General features: G+C 42.6%; 1 protein-coding gene across 7 annotated transcripts in view; it reads left to right on the top strand.

Moving 5' to 3' along the window:
* The window catches only part of LRRC56 (leucine rich repeat containing 56), a 41,595-nt gene that overhangs the window by 20,408 nt on the left and 2,703 nt on the right, over positions 1-18,484 (top strand). For 6 of the 7 annotated variants that reach the window (XM_083480181.1, XM_083480183.1, XM_083480184.1 and 3 more), the window contains 8 exons: positions 1,996-2,092; positions 2,451-2,648; positions 5,589-5,766; positions 7,953-8,150; positions 9,950-10,014; positions 11,397-11,527; positions 13,474-13,667; positions 17,669-18,038. In XM_083480181.1, the coding sequence (XP_083336307.1) occupies positions 1,996-2,092; positions 2,451-2,648; positions 5,589-5,766; positions 7,953-8,150; positions 9,950-10,014; positions 11,397-11,527; positions 13,474-13,667; positions 17,669-18,038 (1,431 nt within the window). Of the gene's footprint in view, positions 1-1,995; positions 2,093-2,450; positions 2,649-5,588; positions 5,767-7,952; positions 8,151-9,949; positions 10,015-11,396; positions 11,528-13,473; positions 13,668-17,668; positions 18,053-18,484 lie in introns of all 7 variants that reach the window. The other variant, XM_083480186.1, reaches the window with a different exon arrangement.

Raw genomic sequence — 18,484 nt, 5'->3', positions numbered from 1 at the left:
TATTTGAAAAAGACACATTTTTGAGACCTTCAAGTTAGCTCAGTTGGTTAGAGCGTGGTGCTGATAACACCAAGGTTGCAGGTTTGATTCCCATATGGGACAGCTGCATATTCCTGCATTGCTGGGATTGGACTAGATGATACTCAGGGTCGTTTCCAACTGCAACTCTATGATTCTAAGTGATTGGCAGCAATTCCTATTAGTTTCAGGGGGTTGCTGGTGTGAAGTGCTTTGAGGCTGGGCTACCACTTTATTTTCTTTCAGGATCTTTGACATGACATCTGGAATTACTTTAGGTTTAAACTGGTGAAGCCAAAGGGAGCCTTCTTCTGGTATCTATCCAATAAGTTTTTGGCTCAAATGAACCTATTCCCAATAGTTTTGAATAAAGAATTTATTGAGTAAATTGTGGTTCTCTCAAAATGCCACTTTGTGCCAAACCACACTGGCTTTCTCCCTTGTTTTCAAGAAGTGTCCTCAACTCAAAGAATTGGATGTCATGAATGTGTACTATGGAAGGATGTGTAAAAAAGGATTTTGCAATGCATAATGAAATGTTGAGTTCTGGAAAATCATTAGTGATAAATTTTACTTTACTAATCCTTTTAGACAACAATCCTAGCTACACTTATCAGGGAGAAAGCTCAAGTGAACACAGTGGAAATGATTTCTAAGTAAACATGCATAGAATTCTGTTGTTAGTCACTTTTATGCTTCTATGACTTCATCTCCAAAGACTCCTTCATTGCTTGGAGAAAACACTCAGTTTAAAGCTTTTGGGTTCACTTTCAAATACTGCAGTGCAAAATTATCCAAGCCAAGCTCTCAGGTATGAATTAATTCAAGTTAGTTTTGGATTGTTGAACACCTAACTCAGTGGGCAGTTACTTTGGGATCGCAGACACTTTCCTTTTAATCAATTAATGTATATGTGACCTTATTATAGCATTTATCTCTGGCACTTAGTTTGAAAATTAATAGGGCAGAATATTTTTTTGACACATGGGGAATCAGAGCCGAACTGGAAAAGGATACACTAGGGGAAGCCAAATCGGTGCATCCAGATGTTCCACTCCAGCTACCACCAGCCCCAGTCAGCATGGTCAATGATTAGGAATGAATGGAGCTGTTGTCATCTGGAGAGCACCACATTGGCTATCCCAGGCTTATATCCTGTATCTCTCTTTGGGTGCACATATCTGGTTTTGCATGTGTGTGATGGGTATATGTATGAACTCATATCTCTGAAAAAATCAGTGTGTGTGTGTGTGTGTGTGTGTGTGTGTGATGGGGCTGCCTACTCCAGCCTCATTGCCTGGGGCCCAGTGACACCAATACATGTTCCAATCCAAGCAGAGCTTCTTTCCAGCTGGGTTACTCTAATACAGGGGTTGTCAACCTGGTCCCTACCACCCACTAGTGGGCGTTTCAGGATTCTAGGTGGGCGGTAGAGGGTTCTACGGCACAAGTTGAATCCTCCTTCCATTGAGCACTGGTGGGCGGTAAGGAAAGATGCATTAGTGGGCAGTAGGTATAAAAAGGTTGACTACCCCTGCTCTAATATCTTCTCTCTCCAGCTGCCAATGAAGAAACAATGTAAGTGTATGCTGTCATCAGCTTTTGAGCCTGAGCAGAATAAACCGCAACATCAGAAATCCCTGCGACAGAAGCTGAAATGTGCTTTCTGTAAATCTCCTGTTATTTATTTATCCAACTAGATTTATATACCACTTAATTAACAAAAAATCTGTCTTTGAAAACAACTATACATAAAATTGATCAAAATATAGATAAATTTAGCAATTTAAAAATATACGTAATAAAATTACATGTTACATTACTCATATGAGCTCCTGAATATAAGAGTGTTACTGTGAAACACAATGGATAAATTTGACCCTCAATCCAAATCTCTATTGCTTTGCCAAAGATGAAAAATACTAAAATGAACTGAATACATAACCCTTGGAACTTACAGTGTCAACTTTCCTTAAGGGACCTTGGAACAGCATTGTCTAATCTTCAAGTCCTCTGGATGGCTCGCTGTGGGCTTCCAGATTTAGATGGTATCTCTTCCTGCTGCTCTTTGAAGGTAGGTCAGATTTGAAATATTTCTTCAGTTGCCCTGTTTACTTAATGTTCAGCTTCTTTTTATGAGGCATTTATGAGGCAGAGAACCTTAAGTTCCTGTCCATTTTCTTTCTTTAATTGATGCTGGAGCCTTTTAAAAATTAAGTTTAGGTCTGATAAAAATCAGTGCCATTCCTTGTACTTAAAAGGTACTTCCATCATAATTTATCATGTATTGTGCTTGGCAATTCTGGGTCTTGAGGGGGTCTAAAGTTCAGTATTGTGCCATATCTCAAACTGCAAGCCATGGGTTCATTGTCATTACTTAATGTGCAGTGGTTAAAACTTCATGTTGATAAGGTCCCTTTGGTTTCCTTTAGGAACTCTACATAGCATATAACAATATTGCTGACTTAAGTCAACTTAGCCTGTTGGAGCACCTTGAGATTCTCGACCTAGAAGGAAACAACGTGGAGGACCTCAGTCAGATTCAGTATCTGGGGCTCTGTGTTACTCTGTCTACCCTTACAGTGGAAGGAAATCTTATTTGCTTGAAGCCAAGCCCACAATCTCCAGAGGTAACTTGGCTTGCTTTTAGATTTCGTTTAAAAACGTGCATCTGTGTTTTAATCTGATTACGAGAAGATACTGCTTAGCACAGCATAGTTTGCCATGTGAATGCTTACCGAGGGAGGCAAATGCTACCCACTCCAAGTGAATAGCTAAGTAGCTGTTGTCTCTAGGAACATCACCTCGTGCTCGGCCAGAGAGGGTTTTTACAATCAAGCGGTCTATAAATTTTATGAAATAAATAAATAAATGGCAACTGACTTAAGCACCCCCAAGCACTGGTTGAGCACTGTGAAGGGAGTTCTGCTGAAATCAATGGGATGTGTTTATATGAAGATGTTTCAGAAAAGAAAGAAATAATAATGGCTGCCTGGTTTGTACATTAAGCATGGCCACAGCTTTCTGAAACACCCTTGTTGGTGGCTGCAGTTCAGAACCTATCCTCCATGTCAGTTTTGTTCATTTCTAGTACAGGAATCCCTCTTGCAGGTTACTCTTGGAATTCTCAAGAGATTCAAAGCCAATTTGTTGTGTAATGGGGGTCTACTGTGTAAGTAAGATCCTTGCGGCGTACACGGCAAAAATGTGTTCCCCTGGTACATGGGCAGTCTTGTATTGATTGTGCTTGTGGCAATTTAAGATCAGCAGCCAAAATCCTAGACACATGCCTACCACAACAGAGAGGGCTTTTTCAGCAGTAGGGAACATGCTAACACCTGGAATATTGCACATGCCCCATCAACAAAGGCCTTTAGAGGAGCCCCAAAGACTTATTTATTCTCAGCCACATTTGCTTAAATAAGATTTATTGGCCTGCCGAGTTGAATTGGTTTCAGCTATAATTATTTATTGGCGTTCAGTATTGTTGGTGGGGTTTTAAAATAATAATAATAATAATTGAAACCACTGCTGAAACAAAACTTTCCCCCTCTGTTTTAGCAGCGCTTTCTATGAAAACCTCCTTGCGCTGTTGAAGCAAGGTATGCTCCCACCACTCATAAATGGATTGGGAACATGTCTTCCCCATCGAAAAGCAACCAGGAGCTCTCTTTATGCTCATGGTTGTTCCTTTATAGCCACACGGGTACCTGTCCTACACCTTATACCCCATATGATGCCTGGTGAGGGGCAGGTGGGTGTGGTTTACAAGGAACAGCCTCGCAGTCCGGATTAGACCTGCAAGCTGGAGATTCCCCTCTTTGCACTGTTGCATCTAAGGCCATGCTTCATATTTGCATACCACCTTCAAATGTAGAAATAATACAAATATATCTTCTAGACTTCATCCAAACAAGGATAGCTAATAATTCTGCCTGGCCCTTTCTATGTAAAATAATAATAAAATTACATACGGTATACTGATTCGGCTAAATTTACAGCTCTCTCTACAGGCTGTCTGTTTGCTCAGTGTAATTTGATTTCCAGATGAGCTCATCTCTTCCAGACATTAAAACCCAAAGCAACAATCTAATGATGAATGTGGTGGTCTCTATCACAGCTGTTTCAATAGCACTCTGTGTCCATATATATGTGTGTGTACATGTACATGCATTACAGACTTGTAGACTGGAAAACCTATAGCTTCCATATAACAGAAAGCAAATGCACTACGTAAAAATATGATTTTTTTCTTCTGTACTAGGTATTTACCCTATTGTGGGAAAGAATATAGGCCGAAAGTTCATCAGCCAGTCTTAACATTATACAGATGGAGTAGCAGTTTGTAGTTCATTGAAAGTGGGGGGAATATTCCAGGTGCATATATTTACCACTACTGCTACTTTGCTTCAGTTCTCTTGTAGCACTATACAAAATCTAGGGGTGATGCACCCTCCCAGAATCATGCAATCTAAAGGCTGCTCCAGAAGATGCAGTTTTAACGCATGTGTCTAAAGCCATCTGTTAGTAACCAGCAACTGTGGCCTGGGGGCTTAGTCCAGTCCCTAGGGGCTTCCCATCTGGTCCTAGCATAGCGCCTGATCTCAAGGATGCCTCATAATGCAGCTTGTCATTTCTCCTACACAAGATGAGTCATAAGCAAAGAACTCTGACCTCCTCCTCTCCATCATGTGCAGCAGAGGAGGCTTGGGGGAGTCCTCCCTTTATGGACCCCAGCTGCTCCCTCTTTGCTTGGCCATGGCTGAGTCACAGGAGGCAGTAGGTGAGGTGCATAAAGGGGGGGGCACTAAGAAAAGCCTCTCTGGCTGATCACACTTTGCCTTGCCTTAAGTTTGTGTAGGAATCGGTTAGTAGGAAGAAAGTACCGTAGATGTAGCCCAGTAGTTGCTGACCAGGTTCTAGTTTCCTATATCTTAAAGTGCAAAAGAAAAAGGTCATAGTGGAGGTAGAGGAAGCTTCTGTAGTCTAGATCTAGAGTGTGTGTAGTTCAGGTCTGCAGGATCTACTTTGCTTTTTTACTAGAACCCCGAGAACCACAGACAGCCATACACTTAAAATTAAGGAACAAAGGTGCTTCTGAGCATGTGCTCAGCCCTGGATTTTCTTCAGCACCAGAACTAACCAAAATTAGTCCTGTCACACAGCATCCCACTCCTAGTTTTTCTGTAAGGTTTCTTCTTTTCAGCAGACCAATTGTAAGGCCCATCTAGATGTAAAGTGATTTTACACTCTTGTCTCCACACCACAGTTCTAGTCTGAATCAAGCTCTCTGCGCCTGCTAGTTTGGCCTAGATAAACTAGGGATAGTTTAAAAAGGGGGGGAGGGGAGAAGTTAGAAACTCTTGCAAATCTACTGTAAATCATCCAGGACTCTACTAATAGAGTCTACATTCTACCCATCCCTGGACTAGATGAGCTAGTGGACTTTGTTTCATAGTGTCTTTATGTGGTTCCTGCCCACTTCTCAGATTTCCCTCCCCTCTCCCTTGTCAAAATGTGTTTGAAATGACTACACTGAGAAATTTCTGCTTTGGGTTTTTCCCCCTCAGGTCCCAGACTACAACTACAGAGCTGAGGTGAAAAAACTCATCCCTCATTTAAAGTATTTGGATGAAATACCAGCAGACCAAACTGATCTTCCTTTCCCATGCAAGATGAACAAGGAGTGGCTACTTGTCAAGGAATCCATCAAAGATGGAAGTCTAGTTGAAGAGGCATCTTGTTCAGGCAAGCCAGATTATTTCCCAAGGATCCATTTTTGCTGGGGACAAGGTTTCAGGGGGAGATAATGTGTACATACATAGATCCATGCACACTCTCTTGTACGCACCAGAGCCAGGCCTGGTTATCAGGGATAAGAATGGGCAGTAGCTTTTGCAAGAGTGTAAGGGTAGAGTTAGATGTGATAGCAGCAAAAGTGTGTCTTCACAGAGAACACTCTAAACAGCTGTAAGACAGAGAGAGATAGGTGTGGCTCCTCTTGTATGGTAGGTGGGAAAGGAGCTTCAAAGCCCTCCACGTCCTGCTCCCCACCCCCTTGGCTCTCACACTGTTTTTCTTCTCAAGATTTGCTAGGGAAAAGGTGGCTAGAGATAGTGAAACAAGCAGCAGGCAGTGAAAGGGTTCAGAAGCCTCCCACTGGCTGCTTCGCCATGTTTGAAATTGTCCACCTCACCTCACCAGCAGCAGACAGCATTTGAAAACTTTGGTCTGTCACTGTTAACATCAAGGTTCAGCTGAATACTACCCTAAGGGAGATTTTATTATTATTATTATTATTATTATTATTATTATTATTAATAATAATAATAATAATATCCCACCCACCTGGCTGGGCTTCCCCAGCCACTCTGGGCGGCTTCCAACAAAATACTAAAATACAGTAATCCATCAAACATTAAAAGCTTCCTTAAACAGGGCTGCCTTCAGATGTCTTCTAAAAGTCTGGTAGTTGTTGTTCTCTTTGACATCTGGTAGGAGGGCGTTCCACTTGGTCCAGAACAGGAACAATGAACTAATACTGCCTTCTTGATGAAGTTTTGAAGCTTATTGATTATACTGCTTGCAGTGAAATTCATTTCCCAGGAGTTAGACATCCTGAAAATTATGGATTATTACTGTATTTATTTAAAATACTAATGCATTTCCAAAATAACTCATTAAGGCTCCAAAGTACTTTGTCTTTTGTTCCATTCAGAAGTTAATGACCTAGTATTGTGCTGTGTTCTTTGATTAAACTGTTCCTGCTCTTTTCACGAGACCTTCTGGAGATGATGAGAAATTTTAGCTTTGAAAATACAATAATGGTGTACCAACACACACCACTGACTGAAATTATGACATAGATGACAACTTTGTTTGGAGCCATCCTGAAATATATATAAAAAATCAGAGACCAGTTGATGACAAACCAGAACTGGTGGCATATGTTTTGCTAGACTCCCATTCCATAATTTTTACCTAAATGTGGAAACCCTATAGCTGGATCCAAAAAAACTTCAACTGTTATTTAAGTCATTACCATTTCAAAGTTGGTTCCAGTGGCGTAGCGTGGGTTGTCAGCACCTGGGGCAAGGCAAGTAATTTGCGCCCCCTAACCCGTGGATTTGCGCCCCCTAACCCTAACCCCCAGATCTTGCGCCCGGTGCAGCCGCCCCCCCTGCACCCCCCACGCTACGCCACTGGTTGGTTCTGAATACCTGCTCCCGTACCTGCATTCTAATCTTCTTTCTATACCTTGCTGTCAGATATTTACATCTCTACAGAACCAGGGTCAGCGGCGTAGCGTGAGTTGTCAGCACCCGGGGCAACGCAAGTAATTTGCGCCCCCTAACCCGGGGCAAGGCACGTAATTTGCGCCCCCCCTAACCTCTAACCTGCGAGTTGCCGCTGGCGCTGCTGCCCAAACGACGCCGCTTGCCCGGAGGAGGAGGGGGGCAGAGAGGCGAGGAAAATGCAACGGCCCAGCCGCTGCAGCAGCAGCGGCGGAGGCGGGGCTGTGAGGAGGGGCTGCCTGGCGCGTCCTCCGCGGCGAGCGCTGAGAGCCGCTGCCTGCCGGGCGCCTTCAGCCGGGCGCCGCGAGACATGCGGCTCTGCTACAGCCTGCGCCCGAGGCTCTTCGGCGACTCCGGAGGCAGCGAGCGCGCCCCCCCAGATGTTGCGCCCGGTGCGGCTGGCACCCCTGGCACCCCCCACGCTACGCCACTGACCAGGGTGGCTGGAAGATGACACTGACAATGAAGAAAGCTAGCACTCTCGAGGCTCCAACAGGAGAGCGCATGAGCACCAACATTACCTTAGAATACGGAAAAGAATTTCCTTTGCTCTGCTCATTATCATTGCTTTGCTAAACTGAACATTTATACCATCTTATTATGTGTTTCAATATCTCACTGAACCACCCCCCCGTTTAGATTCTTATTTAGGACCTGTAGCAAGAAGGCCCGGCTCTGCTGTGAGACCTGCCATAACTCAGCTCTTGTCAGCTTCTCGACCTCAGGTTCCACAAAGACCACTTAGCGCCCATTTGCTCTCTGGTAGTAGCACCCTCCTGGAGGCTACAATCTGTGATGAGATGTTGCCTGAAGATGACGCCAGTGACTTGACACATGGTAAGGGAATACCTGGTTCCATTCTTGCCTAACCTCCCATTTGCAAACCTTTCTTCCAAAAGCATGTGTGCATGTGAACAGATGATTTAAAAGCATTCTTGCTCTCCCATATATTTCCTTGAATGACATGTATGTGCATTGGGCACAGACTTCTATTTTTGTATAGCTCTTTCAGCTAATAGGACCATGGAAATATACACAGTGGGTTAAAAGGCATTGTTTGATGGCTCAAACTTCATTTCATTTCATTTATATTATTGCTGCCCTTCAGTAGGATGATCCACTATGTCATAGTGAGTTTGTCCCCAGCTCTCTTGCCATACAGATAGACAAACTTCTGCCTTACAGTGACTAGATGTAAAGAGACTACTTGACTATTATGTTGAGCTGAGCAAGGTGAGATTTGTCCATTATTACAATCTCCACCTCAGTTCACCTTTGCATGCTATTCAGTGGTGTCGAAGCAGTAGCTATGCACCAATAGTTAAACCAAAATGGGAAAGCCTACTACTTCCTTTCCCTAAATATGAAAAGCAGTGAATGAGCCAGCTGTATTGTTGAATATGTTAAAGGGAATGGGCAGATAGCATGCATAACAGCCAGCCATTGTTCTTTCTCTTGCAGTCCTCTTTTGCCTGCTTGTAACCCTTCTTCAGCTGGCTAAATATTCGCTCCCTTGCGATTCCCATGATGCTTGATCCTATGCTGCTATTAAGCTTTTCCCTTGACCAATTTCCACCTGAATAGTGGGAGAATTTTCTCTCCCTGAACCCCCCCCCCCACTGAGCTTATGCTGCTCAGCTGCCTGGGAAACCAGTGAGAATGGTGAAAAGAGGGGGTTCAACTGAAGAAAAAAGTTGACCTTGATCTGTAGCTCTCCCCCTTCCTGCTGCTCTGCTGATCAGTAGGAGAGTACATTGCAGACCATGTAAGATTATGCAGTGGGTCAGAAGCAATATAGGGAATGCAGATTGCCCACTTCTGGACAAGACCTAGGAAAAAAATACATGTTTCTTAGAGATTATGAGTATTGACCAAAGAATGTGGTCAAGAATATAAAAAAAAATCAGTCACATTTCCCATGGCCTTTTGGGAGAATGTGTATATATTTACCAGTGTTGAAGAAATGATTCTTCAACATCAGCTTCATTGGACTGGCCATGTTGTTTGAGCAACTACTCTATTCCAAACTTAAAAATGGAAAGCGTAATGTGGTGGTCAACAAAAGAGGTTTAAAGACTTTCTCAAGGCAAATCTTTAAAAATGTAGTATAAACACCTATAATTGGGAAACACTGGCCTGCGAGTGCTCCAGTTGGAGAACAGCCTTTACCAAAGGTGTCATGGACTTTGAAGATGCTTGAACTGAGGACGAAAGGCAGAAACGTGCTAAGAGGAAGGCACGCTTGGCAAACCCTCACCATGATCAACTCCCGCCCGGAAACCTATGTCCCCACTGTGGAAGGATGTGTGCATCCAGAATTGGCCTCCACAGTCACTTACGGACTTAACTGTTAATACCATGTTCATGGAAGACAATCTTACTCGGCTACGAGTGATCGCCAAAGAAGAAGAAGACCAGGAATTGTGCACAAGTCCCAATTCATGGAAAGATTATGGACACATTCTCCATGACACTTGGTGAATGTGCTCAATGGCTGGTTGTTATGCACATTAACCATACAACTTGCATTCCCTTTAACATACCGGTATATAAGCAAGTGGGATGACAGTATAGGAAGATTTCTGTGGCTGTGAAATGGTAAACTGGAACAAACCCTCTTACTTTTCTTTTTCCAGGTGTCAGCAGAGTTATTTGTGGGAACCCCATCAAAGCTCTTCATGCACGGAGACAGAAACTAGGTGTAGGTTTTCTTTCATATATAATTTCTTTTTTCTTTTTCTTTTCTTCTTGGCAAGCCAGCATGTCATTAATTCTAGGGAGATAAAAGCTGAAGAGTTCTATAGAATTCCATAGATTTCTACTGTGTAGAAGACCATTCTGAGAAGAAACAAACTTTGAAAAAAGTTAATTGCATGTCTGTACAGCTCAAGCTGCAAGGCGGTGTAGGGCCTTCCATTGTAGGGTGGGATGCCAGCACATGAGAACATAGAGAAGTGACAGATATCTATCTAAACTATCACTGCATCCCACTAAACTGCTGTCTACTTTAATGGAGAAAATAAAACATTGTGCTTCAAGACGCTGGGCTTCTCCGCAGTTACGTTTCCTCCTCTCCTTCCAGGCACAGTCCACATGTTAAAGCTGCATGTCTGAGTGTCCTTTTTTTACTTCAGAGATTTCCCTGTGAAAACCCGCTCTCTGAAGCTCATTGGAGCAAATGGCAATCCACTTCAAAACCGAATTGATGTTTGCTCCAACGGGGAAAGCTCCAGGACAAACACAACACTTGTGCACAGAACTTTTAAGCCTGGACCTGTGCCTGGAAAGTGTGGATAAGTCCATTGTTTCAGTGAAGGGGTTTATAAGAGGTATGTGTATCTGTGCTCAGAACACATAGAAGTGTGTTCTGAGTCCTTTATTTTATATCTCCTACTGGGTAGTTATTTTAACTTCATAAAGTCTTGATTTATTTTGCTTAAAGAACAACTAGAAGTGCACTGTGTGTGTATACACATGGAGTGGGTTTTTTGTTTTTTGTTTGCCACACATAACATATTCTGGTTCTCTCTGCAATATAGACATCATCCTTCATACAAACCTTGTCTCATAATTATGGGCATTTTACAAGTTATATAAAAGCTACCTCGTGTCTTGGTCAGGCTGGGCTTCAGAGCGGCCTTGCACACAATGGAAGCCCACTGTGAAAGCTGATAGGGGCATTGCTGAGGGGAGGATCGCAGCAGGGTGCCCTGCCTCTCCTCAGTTCCTTGAATAATGATGAGTGCTGATGAAGGAAAGGACACTGCTAGGACACCACCATTAAACAAGCAACAGGTGGAATTGTCATGGAAGCAGCATGCCTGGCCCTGCTGCTCCTTCATCCTGCAGTAGTCTGCCAGTCCATGCACCCCACCCCATCTTTTGTGGCTCCACAGCAGTAGCCCGGTGGTGTAGCATGCACTGGACACAATAAGAGGAATTCTTTACCTCAGAAAATGGTTGCAAAAGGAAATTTAACTTGTAAAAAACAAACAATCTGTGGTCCTGGAGAAATGAGAAGTTTTCAGTCAAATATATAGTGAACAGCAGATGTGTTCTGACATTATCTCACCTATGTTGTAGCCTACAGTAATGAACCTGTTTCAGCCACCAAGTCAGCTGGCAGTACATCCCTTTGGCATTGAAGAAACTGATTATGTAAATACGGACGACATCTACGCTGAGCTGAAACTCCTGAAAGAGCATCACCTCCAGTAAGAATTAAAATTTAGTCTTATTAAGACAGCTTGTCAAGTGAGCTACTCCCCAGATAAAGCAACCAGTGAGCACTGTAAGGAATGAACACTCAACTATAAGCTGACTTGCTTCTGTCCAAGCCATGACCTAGGCGCAGGATACCTTAAGGATCACCTCCTCCTATACAAGCCTGAGTGCTGCCTAAGATCTGATGGAGAGCCCCTTCTCTATGTCTGTTATGTGGGGGGGACTGTTGTTGGGGATAAGAGAGAGGGAATTCTAAGGGGTCGTACCTAAATAGTGGAATACTTTGTCCCATGAGGCTCAGTTGGCCCCTTCTCATGGTATTTTGCCTTGGCCAAAACTTTACTGTATTTGATTTTTATTGACTTTTTTACCAGCTTTTTCTGTTCTATCTGTTGTACCTGTCTGTTTTTAATTGTGTGTGGGATTTTTTTAAATAGCATTGGATTTTATAGCAGTATTAATTGTTGCTATCTACCCTCAGCGATGTATAAGCACTAGAAGGGCAGAATATAAATATTTAAATATATATTTTGATTAAAATTATTAAATAAACATTGCAAAATATCAAATGGAATAAAGTAGTTGATAATATCAACCTTTAGCTTCTTTTCAGAAAACCTGTCTTGCTCCAAGATGCTCCGTGCTGCATCTCTTAGACCATTCTAAACACACACAAAACTTAAGGCATGTGAACTATGGAAACTTTTGTGACCCAGCACATTTACCCCATTTTTAAGGACCCTTGCTCACTAGATTATCCTGTTCTCAAAATTAGCATATGAAAGTTTAGTTCTCTGCCTGTTTCTTCTCACTGAGATAAGATAAGCACTTAAGCCACCTTGTGGCAGTTCTGAGGAATTGCCCTTCACGCTTAAATTCTGATGTAATCTGTTCCCAGAACTGATTTGTCACCTGTTAAGTCAAGATGTTCTTCCCACGGATGAGGTAGTCTCTTTTTACAGATTGGAAAACAAAGGTTGTACTAACAGAGATTCCCTGCAGACTATGTTGTACATCGGGAATAGGGAGCCTATAGCCCTCCAACTGTTGGGGTTCAACTCCCATCAGCCCCAGCCAGAATGGCCAATAGTTGGCATGATGATGAGCATTATAGTGCAGCAAACATCTAGAGGGCACCAAGTAACCATTCCCTGCTGTACATCTTTGGCTCACATCGTTGCCGTCAGTCAACCTTGCTGCTCACCTTGGAAAATTGTCGTGCCAGCATGATTGCTGTATGTCTGGAAGGAATGGTGTAGGCAAGGCTTTTCCTCCATCTCATCAATCTTTCTTTCGGGGTTTTTGTCCTATGTTTCAAATTTAGCATTAAAGTGCAATGGGGAGTTCCTGTGTCTATCTGTGTGATGGGACACACACCTACACCCACACCCATTTTTTAAAAATTGTGTTAATTTATTCACAAAAAATTTAAATTGCTTTACAGTTGCTGCTTCAAAAGCAGTTAACCAAACAACGAAATAAAGCCTCTTGAAACCATCCTATGAAAATTCATATCAATGCTAAAAATAAAAACACATAAAATGGGGCTAATTTTCAAAAGCACAGAATAGTCTCCATCCATTTCTATAATGCCATGAGAGGGAGCCAAATGAACAGCTCCCAGAAGCGAGTTCCAAAGCTTTCAGAAGGGTTTTTGGTGGAAGCTTTCTCTTTGTGGCATTTCTTCCAAAAAGAGACTTGCCAAAGCTCAAATCTGAACATCATCTAAAAGTGTTGCGAGAATACAGTGCCAGGGTTAAAGCTTGTCTCCGAAGGAGTATTGTAACATGGAGTATTTTACTCTTACTTAGATAGGGTCATTATATATTTTAAATCTATAGATTCTGGTGTGCATTATGTTTTTTAATGTGTCAGAACATGTGGTTTGGATAGGGCAGGAAGAAAATCAAACTTACTAGCATCAAATTTCTGGCAGGCACCTACAAGCTCTCCAAAGGGCAAATTCTCCCCAGGAGCTAAAAACAACACCAACATTAAGTGAGGAGGAGGAACACTACAGCCTGAGTGACAGCTGTGATGAAGATCTGAAAGAAGCCACTCAGGAGGAGATCATGGAAATCACATCATCAGATTCTTCTTGCCAGTCCCGTCTTTCTCAGTCGTCATCAGGTACATTATCCTAATGATTAATGCACCCCTTGTTACTGACAAGTAACAGCAATTATATGCCTGCCTTAGGTTTTGTAGTTCTAAAGTTCCTGTGATATGTATGTATCTTTGGCAGATTTCCATTTTCTCTGTCAAAAATATGTGCATGGAATTATCTTTCCTATCCTTTTCTTCTGAGATACACACATGGGGATTTTTCTGGCTAACAAAATAAGCACAGGTTGGCTTGAGTAATTATTTTAGCAAATTTCCTATTTGAGATGTTGTTGTTTAGTCGTTTAGTCGTGTCCGACTCTTCGTGACCCCATGGACCAGAGCACGCCAGGCACTTCTGTCCTCCACTGCCTCCCGCAGTTTGATCAAGCTCATGCTAGTAGCTTCAAGAACACCATCCAACCATCTCATTCTCTGTCGTCCCCTTCTCCTTGTGCCCTCCATCTTTCCCAACATCAGGGTCTTTTCCAGGGAGTCTTCTCTTCTCATGAGGTGGCCAAAGTATTGGAGCCTCAGCTTCACGATCTGTCCTTCCAGTGAGCACTCAGGGCTGATTTCCTTCAGAATGGAGAGGTTTGATCTTCTTGCAGTCCATGGGACTCTCAAGAGTCTCCTCCAGCACCATAATTCAAAAGCATCAATTCTTCGGCGATCAGCCTTCTTTATGGTCCAGCTCTCACTTCCATACATCACTACTGGGAAAACCATGGCTTTTACTATACGGACCTTTGTTGGCAAGGTGATGTCTCTGCTTTTTAAGATGTTGTCTAGGTTTGCCATTGCCTTTCTCCCAAGGAGCAGGCGTCTTTTAATTTCGTGACTGCTGTCACCATCTGCACTGATCATGGAGCCCAAGAAAGTAAAATCTCTCACTGCCTCCATTTCTTCCCCATCTATTTGCCAGGAGGTGATGGGCCCAGTGGCCATGATCTTCGTTTTTTTGATGTTGAGCTTCAGACCATATTTTGCGCTCTCCTCTTTCACCCTCATTAAAAGGTTCTTTAATTCCTCTTCACTTTCTGCCATCAAGGTTGTGTCATCTGCATATCTGAGGTTGTTGATATTTCTTCCGGCAATCTTAATTCCGGCTTGGGATTCATCCAGCCCAGCCTTTCGCATGATGAATTCTGCATATAAGTTAAATAAGCAGGGAGACAATATACAGCCTTGCCGTACTCCTTTCCCAATTTGGAACCAATCAGTTGTTCCATATCCAGTTCTAACTGTAGCTTCTTGTCCCACATAGAGATTTCGCAGGAGACAGATGAGGTGATCAGGCACTCCCATTTCTTTAAGAACTTGCCATAGTTTGCTGTGGTCAACACAGTCAAAGGCTTTTGCATAGTCAATGAAGCAGAAGTAGATGTCTTTCTGGAACTCTCTAGCTTTCTCCATAATCCAGCGCATGTTTGCAATTTGGTCTCTGGTTCCTCTGCCTCTTCTAAATCCAGCTTGCACTTCTGGGAGTTCTCGGTCCACATACTGCTTGAGCCTTCCTTGTAGAATTTTAAGCATAACCTTGCTAGCATGTGAAATGAGTGAAATTGTGCGGTAGTTGGAGCATTCTTTGGCACTGCCTTTCTTTGGGATTGGAATGTAGACTGATCTTCTCCAATCCTCTGGCCACTGCTGAGTTTTCCAAACTTGCTGGCATATTGAGTGTAGCACCTTAACAGCATCATCTTTTAAAATTTTAAACAGTTCAGCTGGAATACCATCACTTCCACTGGCCTTGTTATTTGCAGTGCTTTCTAAGGCCCATTTGACTTCACTCTCCAGGATGTCTGGCTCAAGGTCAGCAACCACACTACCTGGGGTGTACGAGACATCCATATCTTTCTGGTATAATTCCTCTGTGTATTCTTGCCACCTCTTCTTGATGTCTTCTGCTTCAGTTAGATCTTTACCACTTTTGTCCTTTATTATGGTAATCTTTGTACGAAATGTTCCTTTCATATTTCCGATTTTCTTGAACAGATCTCTGGTTCTTCCCATTCTGTTGCTTTCCTCTATTTCTTTGCATTGCTCGTTTAAGAAGGCCTTCTTGTCTCTCCTTGCTGTTCTTTGGAAATCTGCATTCAGTTTCCTGTATCTTTCACTATCTCCCTCGCATTTTGCTTGCCTTCTCTCCCCCGCTATTTGTAAGGCCTCGTTGGACAGCCACTTTGCTTTCTTGCATTTCTTTTTCATTGGGATGGTTTTAGTTGCTGCCTCCTGTATAATGTTGCGAGCCTCCATCCATAGTTCTTCAGGCACTCTGTCCAGCAAATCTAAATCCTTAAACCTGTTCCTCACTGCCACTGTGTATTCATAAGGGATTTGGTTTAGATTGTATCTTACCTGTCCAGTGGTTTTTCCTACTTTCTTCAGTTTAAGCTTGAATTTTGCTATAAGAAGCTGATGATCTGAGCCACAGTCAGCTCCAGGTCTTGTTTTTGCTGACTGTATAGAGCTTCTCCATCTTTGGCTGCAGAGAATATAATCAATCTGATTTCGATGTTGCCCATCTGGGGATGTCCATGTGTAGAGTCGTCTCTTGTGTTGTTGGAAAAGCGTGTTTGTGATGACCAGCTTGTTCTCTTGACAGAACTCTATTAGCCTTTGCCCTGCTTCGTTTTGATCTCCAAGGCCAAACTTGCCAGTTGTTCCTTTTATCTCTTGATTCCCTACTTTAGCATTCCAATCCCCTATAATGAGCAGAACATCCTTCTTTGGTGTCACTTCGATAAGGTCTTGTAAGTCTTCATAGAACTGGTCAATTTCAGTTTCTTCAGCACTAGTAGTTGGTGCATAAACTTGGATTACTGTGATGTTAAAAGGTCTGCCTTGGATTCGTATCGAGATCATTCTATCATTTTTGAGACTGCATCCCAGTACAGCTTTCGCCACTCTTTTGTTGACTATGAGGGCCACTCCATTTCTCTTACGGGTTTCTTGCCCACAGTAGTAGATATGATAGTCATCCAAACTGAATTCGCCCATTCCCGTCCATTTTAGCTCACTGATGCCCAGGATGTCAATATTTATTCTTGCCATCTCATTTTTGACCACATCCAACTTACCCAGGTTCATGGTTCTTACATTCCAGGTTCCTATGCAATATTTTTCTTTACAGCATTGGACTTTCCTTTCGCTTCCATGCATATTTGAGATACCTATGCTTAAAAGAATCACAAGACCCGAAGTATGTGCTCAGAAGAGAAATAATGCTAACTTGTATCAACATTGTATTTGCATTCAGATTACAATATTTTTGTCCCTGCCTTCTGATTTCAGAATATGAAGGCAAGGAAGAAAGAGAGAGAAAGCAGGTTGTGATGGCAAGGTTCCAGAGACCAGAAGTTATAGGGTATGATAGGGAGGTGCATGTGAAGAAGCAATTCTGATCATTTAAACTACTGGAAGCCATAGGAGATCAAGATTTCCTTTGATTTCCCATGATTGAATGCCTGCCTACTTTCCAACTTTCCACAGTAACTATTGGGTTTTTTAACAAACACCAAGATTCTTTAGAAGCTGTACCAAGTAGGACGTAAAGTGTGGAACAGAGAGCTTTTCCCATTCAATCTTTGTAACTTGAATGATGGGAGAGTTCAACTCATACTGACGTTCTGTGTACACTGCATAGGGAGTGAGTGCCATTCAGTTTAGTGGGACTTATTTCTGTGTATACGTGCACTGAATTATACTATCAGTCCTTTAATATTTTGAAACCTCTCATAGCTAAATAGATGGAAATTCAGGCCATTCTAATAAGAACTGGTCTAAATCCACCTCAGTTCATGAAAGCCTCTTAACTACAGTTGTTGTTGTTGTTGTTGTTGTTGTTGTCGTCGTCATCTGTCTGTCTCAGGAGACAATGGAGGAGTGCGCCTTTGGGGGTGAAGTCAAACTCAAACTGTTGGAAGGTTACAGCACCTGTGTTTGCTGATTTACTCTCTCAAGTGGATGGGAGTGAAGTTACATGCTCTGCTTCTAAATTGCTGTGCTTTCCCTTTGTATTTCAGATTCATTGCACGTCCAGGAAAATTCATTGCCCACCATTATAAAGCGCTCTATTGTACCCTCTCCTCCAAAAAGTCCCTCACCTGCATTCGTACAGCGAGTGAGAACTGAGTTTGTTGGAGCTAGACGCCTGAAAGTGCACAGTTCAGAAAAGGCAGTTCTACCGAAGCCACAGCCTTCATCAACTCAGAACAGTGATACAGTGCAGAATGTGTTTGAGAAGACTACTGTTCAGAGTCTCAGCAGAAAACCTGATTTCTCCTTATCTGATACATCTATCTTAAGTCAGAGGCATAGGACTTTTGGCCCCGACAGCAAGCAGACCAAGAGACCTGTTTCAGGACCAGCAACAATTGGACCAACAAACATCAGGTTGGGATATTTAGGTAGCTCTTTCACTAGGATTGCTAAACCAAATGGAACAAATCCACATGGGATAAAGGCTGCTTCATAACATCCAGGATGGAGTGAACTGTGCTTTAAAGTTTAACCCATTGGCTTTGGTTTTAAGCATACCTAACTCTCTCTCTCAAGAGTGTGATTGCAGGCTTTTGATCTTATACTTACTGCTTGGTTTTCTGTTTTGGGTGGTGTTATCCTTCTCAAAAATGAGTTCCAAGAAGCTTCATTGACAACTTGCATCTAAGATTAGCTTCAGCTGTTCAGCACCTGTCCACTGCACATCTCCCTTTCATAGATTAACAATGGATCTATCTATCTACCCTGCTTTTCAGAAAAAATTGTCTCAACAGGTCAGCACAAGGAGGACCATCTGGGAGGTTTGGAGGTTCCTCTATATACTCTTCCTCTTGCAGACG

The sequence above is a fragment of the Podarcis liolepis genome (genome assembly GCF_965112155.1).
Source record: "Podarcis liolepis genome assembly, chromosome: 1".
Classification (NCBI taxonomy): Eukaryota; Metazoa; Chordata; class Lepidosauria; order Squamata; family Lacertidae; genus Podarcis; species Podarcis liolepis.
Note: the sequence above shows the minus strand (reverse complement) of the source record. Positions and strands in the feature narration are given on the sequence as shown.